The sequence below is a fragment of the Pundamilia nyererei genome, unplaced genomic scaffold, assembly GCF_000239375.1.
Source record: "Pundamilia nyererei isolate P.nyererei 1_Seehausen unplaced genomic scaffold, PunNye1.0 scaffold00123, whole genome shotgun sequence".
Taxonomy (NCBI): Eukaryota; Metazoa; Chordata; class Actinopteri; order Cichliformes; family Cichlidae; genus Pundamilia; species Pundamilia nyererei.
Window position 1 is genome coordinate 1,487,079 of NW_005187524.1, and position 14,063 is coordinate 1,501,141.

The 14,063-nt window shown below is 44.2% G+C and overlaps 1 protein-coding gene across 2 annotated transcripts in view; it reads left to right on the forward strand.

Moving 5' to 3' along the window:
* The window catches only part of akt1 (v-akt murine thymoma viral oncogene homolog 1), a 32,545-nt gene that overhangs the window by 5,277 nt on the left and 13,205 nt on the right, over nt 1-14,063 (forward strand). For both annotated transcript variants that reach the window (XM_005742779.2, XM_005742780.1), the window contains exon 2: nt 2,718-2,901. In XM_005742779.2, coding sequence (XP_005742836.1) covers nt 2,856-2,901 — 46 coding nt within the window. In that variant the 5' untranslated portion in view covers nt 2,718-2,855. The remainder of the gene's footprint in view (nt 1-2,717; nt 2,902-14,063) is intronic.

The following is a 14,063-nucleotide window of genomic DNA, read 5'->3' on the forward strand; positions in this document are numbered from 1 at the left end:
AGCCTATACAGCTTGGAGTAAGACAACATGCATGAAGAGGATGATGTGGACAAAATACTCATTTGCCTGATAATTCTGCACTCCCTGCATAAGAAGCACACCTTGACCTAATAGTTTATTTACTTTGTTCTGTTGTCAAAACAGTCTCACCTGGAGGTCTGTTTAGGAGCAGCACTGTAACTGTTGAAGGGTTTTGACAACATCACATGACCGCCATCATCTGCCACCTTGCAACGGTACTCTTGTATAAAAAGAAAAAAATCACATAATCAATGTTATATTATCGTTCAGCAAATCTAGTTACCTAGGATTTACAAGGAAGCTTTTTACTAGGAAAATTTTTTTTAATCTTTTTTTTTTTTTTTTTTTTTTTTAAATCTGAGCTGTTATATAGCACATGTTTGTTTGTTTGTTTGTTTGTTTTTAAGCAAAACAGTTCCGTGTTGGTTAATACTATCCAACCACATAGAAGTCTGCTTTACCGCACATCTCTTGCTAGAGCACGGCAGCGGGGTCTTTTTTTTTTTTTTTTTTAAAACAACTGTCAGTGTAAAGTCATTCTTACTCACAAGGAAATTACATTGATGTTAATATAAAGGATGTTAATTTAAAATCCAGTTAACCTAACACGCATGTCTTCAGACTGTGGGAGGAAGCTGGAGTGCATGCAAAATCTGCACAAAGCCCCAGCCTGGATTCAACCCGATTGGGAACCTGTGCAGGTTGTACCCTGTTTTTCACCCTTTGACAGCAGTGATGGGCTCCAGCACCCCCACAACCATGAATTGGATCAGTAGGGCGAAAAAATAGGTGGAAGCATAAGGGAAGCAATAATTTTGAAATGCTGGGCCAACATTGAAACTAACAACTGGCAGATTGCATATGTGTGTTGGTAGGTCAGTCCAGTTTGATGTCTTAGTTGCAAACACAGAAGTTGTCACTATAAATGCATACTGTGAGGAGGGATTAAGTGTGTTTCAGTTCCTTGTCACACTATGTACTTGGAATATATTTATATCTTTTTAAAGAGTATAAATTCACAAACCATTTTCTGAAAATGGATCCCAGATATAAGGACTGGGATGGAGTAGAACAGGTAAACATCAGTCACTGCCTTTATTGAGTATCGTCCTATTTGCTGATTGACTCACAGCAATCAGTGAGGTGAATGTCAATGATTGGCCCTTGCCACAGGGATCACCACAGTGGGCATCCCTGAATGTTTGGTTTGGTACAGTTACACCAGATGTCTTTCTTGACACAACTTCAAAAGGGATTTGTATATCCCGTTGGCATCAAACCAGCGACCTTTAGCTTGTGAAGCGGGCGTATAAACATCTACACTATGGAGCCATTACGTTGGTGCGCCTCTACTTCTGTAGAGTCATTTTTGTTTTGGAGCTCTTGGTCCTGCAAAAAATAAATAATTAAAATTAATATGTTCCATATTTCTTAAGAACATGACTTTCAGATACTGTCCATGTGCTGTATAGATGTTTTAGATCTGCCACATCTGCTGTTGTCCTTATTTTGCCTTTGAATCCAATACACCAGGCTGTCAAAAATGCCAACTGTGTAAGTTAGTAGACTCATCAGTATTACAGCTCTATCATTAAGTCACAGAAGGATCTGGCACATAATTACAATTGTTACTCAGAGGTGAGTAAGGTAGTCTCATTTAACCTCATGTTCTTTCAGCTGCAGCCCTGCTGTGTTTAACAGTTTGACCTTGTCAGTGTAAGGCTTGGGTGCCCTTTCTTGAGATCATATGACTATATTAAGGCTCAGAGAACAATAAAATTATTTTAAATTACTTTCAGTGAACTGGGGGGAAAAAACAAGAAATAAAGCTGCTTCCCAGAATTTATATTTCTTATTGACGCTCGTAAGGGAAACGCAAACACTTTAGTCGGTCTTTATCAAATTTAGACCCTGCTCACAGAGGCTCAAGGGATCTTCCAGGAAAGGTGACTCTTATTTTTCCAGAGAATTTGATTGTTCCGTAGCTGGTGATTTTCTACATGTAATGTCAAACATAACCTGCTGTGGAGCAGGTTAGGTCTGCACCATGTGTTCCCATGGGGAAGTGAGCCACCTTAGTAACAGTAAAAACCCTGGGTTAAACCTGAAGTGACTACATTATGCCCGTAATCCTGCTTTGCAGCACAGGGCCTCTGGGCTAGTATGTGGCACACAAAAACATAAAACTTGACTAGACCTTTTCAAGATTTAAACTTTGATGCCATCCGTGCACGGAGTAGAAACCTAGTAATCTGTTCTTCTTGGTGAAACTGAGATTTAGAAAAATCATTAAACAGCTGTGCACAAAGTTTGAAAATCTATATGGATATCCTGTTTGAGAATTATTTGATATAATTATTTTGTCACTGCTGCTCTGTTCGTGAGTGGGGGGAACCTCCTGGTCTATCAAGAACGGCTGCCTCAATAGTGAACAGCATGGAATTTTCCAATACGGGAGACTTCATTTTGATTGCCAAAACCCACAGCTTTACAGATATTTGAACCTTGAAATATTGCAGGTTCCACTTGCACTGTACTTGTACCCTTCCCTCACCAACTGGGCCGTAAAACACGAGGCTCTTCTCGGTTCTCTTGCCTCCCCTCGGCCCCGTTGACCTGACGGTTAATAATCAGACAAGTGGAAAAAATTGTTCACCTTAACAATGGGCTAATTTTTACTTTTCTTTAACTAATAGGTAACCACCATCGAGAAGACGGCTATAAACTCCAGGACCCCGTCTCCAGGCTCCTGCGCAGGGCTGAGTGAAGGAAACTTTGGACTGAGAGTCGTCTCTCCCTGAGAGAAACCTGGATCCTCCATCCTGGCCACCAACATGACCAATGTGGTGATCGTCAAGGAGGGATGGCTGCACAAAAGAGGTAAATTTGTGCCATTAAGTGCGATATTATTTTTCTTTTGTTTTTTTGATAACTGGATTAACATTTAAACAACTAACATTTGATGTGTGCTGAGGTTTTTGTCCGCGAGGTGTCTGGTTGTCATGACCTTGTAACAAACCTAACTGTGCAACACACATTATGTAAAGACCCTAGAATATGTCAAAGATCTCAAACGCTCTTGTTGATACATGTCAGAAAACAAATTGGTTCATGCGTACAGTTTATGTAACACTAGGACTGTACTTGACATAAAAAAACGGATTCGTTATACAAATTGCCTCAACTTCTTGGTGGATGCAGCAAATCTTTATTTTTTCATTTTATTTTTCTACCCTCTAAATGTTGCAGAAATGATGAACAACAACAATATGGACTATTTGCCAAGTGGTTGATTAATTTGTAAAGGCATTTAAAATGAAGTAGTATGCCAGATGTAATATAAGGAGGCATCCAGTTGCAGAATCCCCAACGGGCCCCATGGAGCTGCTCTGACAGTGCTGTGTGGCGTGGCATGGCTCACTGTCGGGCGTGAGTCCTGTTGTTTGGACGAAAAGGCATTCCTCACATACCTGCTGGCTTTGAGCAGCTTTATGTGCGCATACTAACTCTGCCTTCTGCTGTGGCTGCCTCACAGAGCCCACTTCACCACTGCCTGCACCACCAGGGGCAAAATAGGATAAGAAACCACTGAAATCTCCTGGGCCCAGAAATAAAAGGAACTGGCCTTTTTCTGGAAGAGAGAGCGCCAAGACTTGCAATTATTGGCTAAGGTGATGGGAGTCTGTCACTAGAAGAGTTCCTGCATTGTGTTAGCACAAGTCTTGAAAATGGGGACTGTGGGCTAACACAATGCAGGTTTCCGGTTTAGTTTGATGGGCAGCTCAACATACCCCATATGATGCAATCATGCCCCTCTGGTCTTCTGTTTAATGTAAGGGCAGCGTGTTAGTTACATTAGGATTTCATTTGCGGAAAGTAATAAAGTTCAAGTCTTGAAAGTTTAGGATTAGCTGGTAGTGCAATAAAGTCTGCAGAAGTAAATTGTGCTGCTTTTTTGTCTTGGTCTGTTTAGGGAAAAAAACAGAACCTGCTTTCTTTAGAGAGAACCTCTTCCCTGGTATAAGGGAATAATATGTTTGCCCTGTTGAGACTGTGTGTAAATGTGTACACGCTCTGAAATACGTTTGTTTGCCCATTAAAATCTGGCACACATCCATCTTTCCACACCTTCACAAGTACAGATAAGAGTGAAACATAACAGGCGGCCTGTGTGAAGTATAAGAATAGTAAAATAGTGACCGGAAAGAAAACGGTGTGTGTGCACTGTTGTGGCGCTGAGCTTCCATCTATACTCCCCCCATTTGTGACATGAACACTAAACAAACAACCCTTCAGAAATAGTGAGTTGGCATGCTGTCGTAGCCCAGCAGCTGTGCCCTGTGAAATGTCACCGAGCCTCTGTTTTGATTGGAGGGCATCCGCCTGCCTCCTTGACAGGAAGGCTTTTAGTGTCGCGTCACTGTCATGCAATCTTTGCCCCAGAGCCAGTGCACAGAAGGTGAACCTGCAAGTAGCCCTGTCGTTCTGTCGATCACCTCGGTCAGCCAGGCAGTCTGTGCTCGACAAACCTCTTCCCATCTTCCCGCACCTTGAGTGCAGCTTGTGTGGTGGCGCCACCCAAGTGACTCAAATCTCCATGTGGGCGTTATAATAAATGGCTTGTACCACCTCTGAGTGTGTTCACCATGCTCATTACTCCCATGTGTGCTTTCAAAACACCAATTTGATGTTTTACAACAGATTGACCTTCATATTTCCATCAACACTTGTTTTTCTTTCGTGTTTGTGTCTGTTTCATGGACCTGGTCTTGCACTGCAGTACTCTCTTACAAAAGCAGGTACAGTTTGAGTAGCCTCCTTTTCTAGCAGTGCCCATTTATTGGCTCCACATGATGATTGAATTTCACGGTGGGCCAGTTGCAGGCGCAAAGCAAAGCAGCTCTTTGATTCCTTTCTGATTAGTCATCTTCAGCATGCACGTGCAGACTGAGTCAAGACGCCTGAGAGAAAGTAAAGCAAGCGATTGTGCCTCTGTACCTTGTAACCCCCCCACCCTCAGAGCTAATCTGTCATTAAAGCTCCAGATTCTTAGCCTTGGATTGATCTGTACAGTTGTTCCAGACAGGCTGCACTCTGTGAAATGATCTAATTCTGAAGGACACACCTTCATAGTTTCTTCTTAAGCCTTGTGCTGCAGTAATGCGTCTGGATTGTGGACACCATTGGGAGATGTTGATGGGCTTGTTATCTGTTTTGGAATGTGAGACAAAGAGTGGGCTGGAGTGTGTGTGTTTAGATATGCAAATGCAAGTGGTTTAATATACAGAGTGAAGCATATTTATTTTGACACTACCAGCAGGACATTACCCTTTGCCCTTATGCACAGACCACATAGCAAGTACAGGCCTGCACAAACACTGTAACTTTGTCGTTACTATCATAACCAGTTGTTATGTGTCCCCAAATGGTACTTCCTTTTTAGATCCTTCATGGAGTGCACCCACACACTTTGAATGTGCCTACGGCCTCTAGTGGCCACAGAGACCAAACAGCATGTTATTTCTCTTTGCAAGTGTTTTTCCAAAGTTTCCATCAAAGCCAGAGCATCATCTGACATCAAAGAGGCAGATTGTGGGTTCCCTAGTTTCCAGGGAAGCGCTGTGGCCAAAAACCCAGTCAAGCTCAACAGAACAGCGCTTGCTTGTCCTCCCTTCTTCCCTGGCTCTTGTTTGTTTGACTCATTTGCTCCCTGACAAGTATAAAGAGCCGGCCCCCTCGTTAGGCTAACGAAGGCCACAACAACTGTTGGATTTGGGTAGCACGCTCAGCTGGCTCCAACCTGTGAGAGGAGGGGTGGAGTGGGGGAAGGAGGGGAAAGCAGAGAGCACAGCAGTAGAGATGGTGAGGAAGGGGGGGGGGACAGAAGTTGAGCAGCGTCTTTGTGATGTTCCCAGAACATTGCTCAGTGACCCAGTCGGCCCGAGGAGAGCTGGTTGATGTTGTGTGCGACGTGCCACAGAGACTCTCGTGGTTTGGTTTGGACCTCGTCAGCTGATTGGCCCTTTTGCTGGTCATGTGGCTGAAGGACACCCATGAGCTGCTCGTCCATGCAAGACCTTGTTGGTGGTCTGGGGGTGGGGTGTTACAAAACACTAGACACAGTAACTGTAGAGTTTTATTTTTTAAACTTTTTTTCCCCTCCATTCTTTTGAATGTTTGTACCTTCTGCATCTGGTGAACAGGCCTGCAACAATTCAGCTGGCATTTCCCACATTTCTATTAGTTTGTTCTGTAAGATCTAAGTAAGGGAATGCAGTGTTTCCTGCAAAGCTCGATGCTCTTCAAGGGAGCAGACCCACCTGATTAAGAATGTCTCATGATACTGCATTGCTGACTGTCTCAGGATTTAAGGCCTTTGAGTCACGGCCAAATCTGGTCTACCTTCATTATGGGTGTCAAGGATTGCATACTGCTGCAAATACACAATCACATAAACGTACGTACATACTGCAACAGTGTGGGGAGTAGTTGTGCAAATTTGCTGATATATTGTGAAGATTAAATATAAAAACAAAAGATAAACAGAACCGAAACTTGTGATGCTGCATTAATAACTCCTTTACAAATATGCTGTGTTTTACCAGCTTGGTTCTGTTGACGGTGTTATTATTAGTACATCGTGCGCTGTTCAGCCATAATCTTATATGCCAAGTAATGGCCTCGGGGGGTTCTGTGGCTCAGGCTTGTTGAACACACAGTTTTTTTAGGATCTAAAGTTTCACTGGGGAATAACTCTGTAATGAGATATTGACTTCACCTGTCAACAGCTGACAAGTACATACATACACATTTTTAACATTAAATACCTAGCACAGACGTTAAGTGATGGATAAAGGGATTTTCCAGAGAGAAGATAATCAAATATGGAAGGTGCCTGTCCGTAACTGGACCGCTACTTATATAGCACTTTGCAACTCTACTTAGCACTTAACACTTTTTGCTACGAGCCTTATTCACACATTCCTGCAGCACTTTATTCTATTCCTTTAAGCGCTTTCGATGAGGCGCAGTCACACCCCAATGCAAGCATCCGGAGCAATTTGGAGCTCAGTATTTTGCCTGAGGACACCTCAGATTGTGGACTGGAGGAGCTGGGGATCAAACCACTGACCTTCCAATTAGCAGACAACCTGCTCTACCTCCTGAGCCACAGCTGACCCTCTCTGTGGGTAATTCAGTAGTTTGACTGAAACTAATGGTGTATACCCTTTCTTGCTAACTATTTTCCAATAAGTTTACAATAGTCAGCCTGAACTTTGTGAGGGGAAACGCCCAAATGAACAGCAGTAGTGAAAGTTGAAGTGGCAGACAGATTTGAGTGGATCCCCTGTAGGCAGGGTCCAGCAGCAGAGGGTGTCACACCAGGAAGCCATTGCTCTGGCCGGGTGTCTGGCCGCCAGCGTGGACCCCCTGCTCTGGGTAATGGGAAGCAGTCTTCCTGCTAAATGTGGTGGAGAGAAGTAAATTACTGGGGTGCAGCTGTCGGCAGGCAGGCTGGCTAGAATGGTGGGGGGACCAGGAGGCTGAGGGAGGTGGCACCTCCACCATTCGCCCCCTCTCGCAGCAAGCCCGCTGTGTGCTTACTTTGCTGTGCAGAGTCCGCCTGCTCGCCACAACTGTGGTACTCAGCAGTGATCTCAGCCTCTGTTACTGTTGCTGTGTACCCTTTCTGTCATGTCCTCAGTCCTCATCTCTCTCTTTCTGCTTGTTCTCCTTCATTCTTACTCGCACACTTTTTCTTGTCTTTTATGGTCCCCCTTTCTCCCTTGCCCTCACAAGCTCATCCCCTTTTTAGTCCTCCCCCACTTCCAGCGCACGTTTCCCACTCTGTCGCTAGGATAATGACCCTGCTGACAACTCAGACCCATGGCGGAAGCGGCTATGAACCGGCGAAAAGCTCAAAGTCTTTGACATCAATCAAATCACTGGCACCTCTCTTCAGTTTAGGCTGGGTTAGAGAGACAGTGAAACGAAAGGGATGCTTGGCCGCCTGGGGACTCAGATATGTGGCGTCCATGATATTGACATTTTCTGTTACTCTGAGCATATTTCATATTTATATTTATTTACAGAACATTTTAACAAGTAGTGCCCCTGAAAAATGTCAACAGCTGGAGTGTACCTGTCTAAATGGAGCGGGGGGGATGTAGAGCGTAATCGTTGCTTGTTTAAGGGTGCTAAATTTTACTGGTCATTGAGAGTTCATTGGCACTAATATGTTCTAAATAATGTGTGTTTATTTGTTTGCCATGCAGTAACCCAGTTAACTAATCCATGGACTGCTTGTTTACCCAGGGAGAGGGTGCAAATCTCAGCCCAGTGTGGCAGGGGGGAACTTCCCACAGTGTCTCTATGGTAATCAGCAGGTGTCACTCACCACAGAGAAGAAGTGAGGGCTTTCTTACGAGCGTGAGAAAGCGGGGCAGCCTCCATCGCACCCCCTTGCTTTTTTTTTTTTTTTTTTTTTTTTTTTTTTTTTCTTTTTAGGGTAGCAGTAGCAACCCTAGTGACGGGGGGGGAGAAGGGGAAGAGACGGAGGGCTAGATTTGGGGTTGGGGTGGCCCTTCAACGGAACCTGTCGATGCTGCTGCCAAAGCCCCAGCAATGGTGCACCTCCCACCCCTCCTGCAACCCCCCCCCAAATCCAGCTGCATGGAGAGAATGAGGCCAACAAAAGGGAGTATGGGCTGGGGGGGGGTCAAGAAGGCATAAAGAGTAGGAAAGAAAAGGAGTCCGTACTCCAGGATAGTTTAAGATGCCATGTGAACCTGGTGCTGCCTTATACGGTCGCAGTCGGGCAAATATGTAGATGGGTGTTCGGTCAGCATGAGAAGCTCAGCTTAGAGCAGGGCGTCTTGGGGGTGGAGTTTGTGGTTGCTGGGCTCAGTGTTGACCCTTGCATCAGGGAGCCCCCACTCTTTTAGAGCAGGCAGTCCGTGCCTCATTGAGATGCAGGGCACAGGGCGGCAGGCCGCAGCTGCAGCCTACAGGCAGAACCCGGCAGAAAAGGGCCGAAGGGATGGCGGGGGCGGCTGAGGAAAAACCAACAAAAGGCGAAGCCCCCCTACCCCCTCCTCCCACGCTTTGGAGTTCTAATTCCCTAATCCTCAACCTCCGCCTACCCCCACCTCCTCCTCCTCATCCGATTCTCACCACTCAAACTCGCACACATGCACAGTTCATGCAGTTACACTGGCTCCCTTCCTCTCATCCCCAAGCCATGAATGGCCAGACGGGGACAAAACCCAACAGCAGCCCTCTCAGGAAGTCCAACCACTGGGTGTGAGCACTGAGGCACATTTTGTCTGACCCTCTTTTGGTTCCTCTCACTCTGTGTGAGATCATTTACCCGCTTGCATTGTTAATTAGTGGCTTGTGACAAAGGTGTTCTTTTCTTTTTAAAGTTACTGTCTTGGAAATGTTATTTAAAAACCTTACAAATAGAACGAGCTGGGATACAGCTGTTAGTTTGGGAGATTGTGGCTTTTTCTTCTCCTTTCGTTTGTAAATTTAAAAAAAAAAGACTGATGAATACTACATGATGTGTCTTATTAGCCAACAAACTATAGCAGCTGGGTTCTCAACATTCCTGTTGCTGTCACGTAGAGACGGAGAGTGCAGGATGCTCCTCTGAACCAGCCACTAACCTCATTCACCCGCCCTCTTCCTTTTATTTAATGAATCTTCAATAGGCTTGTCTGACTAACCCTTAGTGTTAGGGCCTCTTAAGCCAAGTTGACTTTCACATGGCTTTACTGTCCAAAGAAAGGATTAACGTGAAGTAAAGAGTCATTTCTTGGAAGTCGACGTGAAGTGTCATTAAGTTGAGAAAATTTGAAATGTATAATGTTAAAACTTCCTGATCATTTCAGTATCTAGGTTAAAGTGATTCCCTCCTCAGGAGTTGTTGTTGTACCTTTTTTCTTGTAATTCGGTAAAAGCAAAGATGCTGCTGTGCCAAACCCGTTCTTTCCTCCTGTACCGTGCTTGAGGTGTAGAGGGGCGTAGCTGTGGCATGCTGAAGCTGTCCGCACACAGGGCCATGCAGCAGTTGGCAAATAAAGATGAATTCTGTTTTGTTTGGCAGCGGTTCTCCGTTCATTATTTTCCACTTTGCCCAGCGCGCATCCCAGCCCTCAGCAGCTGCTTGTCATGTAAAGACACTCTATCAGGCCCTGACAGCTCCTCCCCTGCACACACAGTGCGCATGGCTCATGCACACTTCACTTGCGTTCACACCCCCCACCCCCCACTCACACTCCTACATATGTGGGGAACATATGTAGTGATCTGTCTCACTACCACGCCGTTCAGCACAACTCCTCACACACTGCTTTCTCATCCCCTCCAGTACTCTCATCTCTCATCTTTTGTCAAATCAGTCTTCCCATTCTTCTGTCCTTCCCCTAATTTGGTTGAGACGAGCCACATGTCGGCTGTCATGCTTTTATTAGAAAAGCTTACTGGGACTGTGTTAATGCAGTGGATTTCCTCAGAGCAAAGTGTGTGTTTGTGCGTGCATGCATGTGTGCCTGTGTGTCAACCAGACACTTGAAGCAGGTTTTATCTTATCTAGGTTGTGGTCAGTCTGTCTGTTGGCCACTTTCCTGTTTTGGAGAACATGTTGACATCAAAAGGTTTTAGTTTACTGGAACACTGTGATGATGAAGTGAGTTAAAAGCAGAAGGCTCTCCTGTGTTGTTCTGAGGCCTATTGTCCTTTGTCAGCAGTCTGCGCTTTTTCTCCGTGTACACAGGATGTATTTGGGGTCTAGTATGCACAGCACTGGATTTAAGTAGTGCAGAAGATTTTTTTTCCCCCTCTCTGCATCTGCATAACAGTCCCTGTGCATAATTACCATATAAATGCATCCATGTTTACTCTAAACAGTAACTGTATATTTGACAATACAATTTAAAAAAAGGGGAAAAAACCCAGCATTAGTTTTCACTTTCTCACTCTGTCAGTTCTTAAGAAAAGCCGCTCTGTGGAAAGTACAAATGAATAAAACCAAAAGGGGAAATGTGTGTCAATAGGAAGCTGACAAGGGTCATCTTGGTTGTTTATGCTCAGAGTGCAGACTGCAAGTGCAACCCCTTCACTCCCCCCCCGCCCGCTCTCAATGCGGCGGAGACGCCCGCTCGCAGACAACCGGATATAGCCATTTCCACAGTTGTCATGTGATCGAGCTTGTGGTCACAGATGAGGAAGTTGCAGTGTCCTCCTGTCTAGAAGGAGCATGCACTAGTTGAGGGATGTGCAATGCAGATGTGGGGTTGCTTAACCTTTGCAGAGGTGGCGTCAAAGATGAGTGCCCCTGCAGAAAAGACTTTAACTTTCCAGTTACAGTAGACTGCGTTATTACAGTGGGTTAGACCTTATTTACCTTTTTGTGTGGAACAAGTCCCTCTTAATATCACAATTGCCATTGTCAGAATGGGGATAATGGTGACTAAGGATGCTTAGCTGGCTGTGTCTTCCACACCAGTGTGTCAGATTTTCCCCCAGTACATGCCATGTCATGCCTCGCCGTGCTGCTGCGTCACATATGACCACCCATGCAACTACTAGTGTGTGCCATGCGTCAGTGGATCTGGCAGGAAAGCCTTTCAAACTGACTGTTTGTTGTAATCTGTTGCACACAAATACCTTTCAGTGCCTACAAGGCGCCATGCATACACAAATGTATTTACAGACAAGCACAATCATGTGTACACACAAACACCTGTTTCTGCCCATCAGGATCTGAATCTACGTAAGAACATTACACAGTCTGGAAATGATTTGCCTGCGTTCCCGCTGCCAAACGAGAACTTCTAAACTGAAACTTTAGGCCCTGCTAGCGAGACAAGTATATACGTTGAGCCTTCATCACGTGTCGCGGTGTCAGGTAGGGGACTCATTATGCTGCCTCTGCATTGTGCACATACTGTCCTCAGTGTTGGTTGGCATGGGTTTATAGTTGGGAGATATGGGTCAGCCAAAACCTGACCACAGAGTGGAGCACCAGCTGGGGCCCAGCAGATGAAAACAAGGACCGGTATGAAGGGCTCAGGAGACTTTCTGGCTGCAGATTTGTCCAAATTATGTATTGAACAGGCTCTCCAGCTAACTCGCAGCTGACACTTAATGACTATGTGTACTCTTAAATGCCACGTCTTTTGTGCTTTTATTATTTAGATTTTATGCTAAACAAGTCTCTAAGCTCCATTGTGCTGAAGTAAGGAAGTCTGGTGCTCTTAAAGGCTTGTGATAAATAACCCTACGGACGTGGAGTCCCAGGAGATCGGCGTGTATTTGGATGATTGATTGTTAAAGTTGATTGGTGTGGTTTGTATTTGGAAAAATCTTATCACTGCAGTTGTGTGTAAAGCGGTCACGAGGGAGCTGCAGCAAACTGTATTCTGCTTATTTCACTTGGGGCAGCACATCTAGAATAAGCGGATTTGTCAAAGCTGTGAGGGCGGCAGTCTGACGCCTGTCAAAGTTGCGCTAATTTCTAAATGAGCTTTATTTGGTGTGAAAACACTTACTCTGCAGCAAATGAGATGAAGAATCTCCCCTTGCACAATAAAGAAAAATGTAATAACATATTAAACATCTGCTCTGGATTGAAGACTAATGTCTTCTGTTGTGCCAAGTGACAGCTGTTTCCTTTTGTATGGTGATTGGTGCCACCACACCAGCAGTGAATCAGGTGTTTTTTAAACATCTGGGTTTAAAAAATAAACAAATAAATAAATGTTTTGATTCAGGTTTAACAAACCGAGAACTGTAACACAAACATCTGCATCATCGTACTGCAATTTCATTTTCCTGTACAGTCTGTCCCAAATGGAGCTAATAGAACATGCTAGTCTATAACTTCCAACTTTCCAACGAGCACTCTGTTTCATTCTTCTGATCCAAAAAAATCTTAGACGGTTATCTGAAAGCAAATACAGAATGCATTAAGATCCCGTCGGTATCAACATTTATAGCGCTTAATGAATAAAAATGATTTGAAACGTGCAAAGAAGCAATGGGAGAAACTCCCTTCAGCTGTGAAGAGTTCCACAACTTATTGTGATAGGAAAACAAATTATTTTTAAACTGCTTTGTCTGATTATCTTAGTGCAAACTGCTAAGTACATGTTATGTTAGGGAAATCCATTTATGTTTGTTGTGTGCAGAAGAGGAAAATATCAGCCAGTCTATTAGATTTTTAAATTCCATAAATGCCGAATATTGGTATCGACTGAGTTCTAGCTAAAACCTACATTTTCATTTTTCTTTTCTATTGATGGGCAGGTTGCAATTCCTGCACAGTGGCAGTAACAAATCTGATTATATAGAAGGCCAAAGAAAGTTACCGTTAGCTCACGCTCTCATCCTGATGACTTTAATGTCTCGATCGCTGCTCTAAAGTCCCATTAAATAAAAAGCATACAATGTCCCTCAGCAGCCAGAACTCCCAGCTCATGGCTTCTATAATCTGCATTATATTATTATCATAGTGGCTCCGTCCAGCTTTATGTATGCAGGCTATGAAGGGCATCCCGTGTCGTCGCTTTATGTGGGGAGGGGAAAAAATGTAGACGAGAAGCAGGAAGAGCAAGTTGATGATTTTGACAGATTACAAGTGACAAATCTTGAAAAATGACACTCAACCAGTTTTAATAATTCATGTGATTTCTTTAAATATTTTAGTACAATGTGCACTAAATAGAGTAGATATTACAAGCTGATGTTTGCTCTGCACGGTCTAATCTGCTATCAGTTTCATTACTCAGTGTGTATGTGTGAATAACAGAAGCTCATAGGACAGATCTTTTACTTCTTACACACACGTGTGCGCACGCCGCGCTTCTGTGTTGGAGGAAATGGGGCAATTAAGGACAGCTTGGTATGGCACTGCATGGGGTTAATATGCGGCTCCGTAATTAAAAATAAATTACAGTTTTCCTGTATAAATATTCAAGTTCCACTCCGCTGTGTGCCACTGCCTTGTTATGGTATGTAAGCTATTTTTTTTTTTTTTT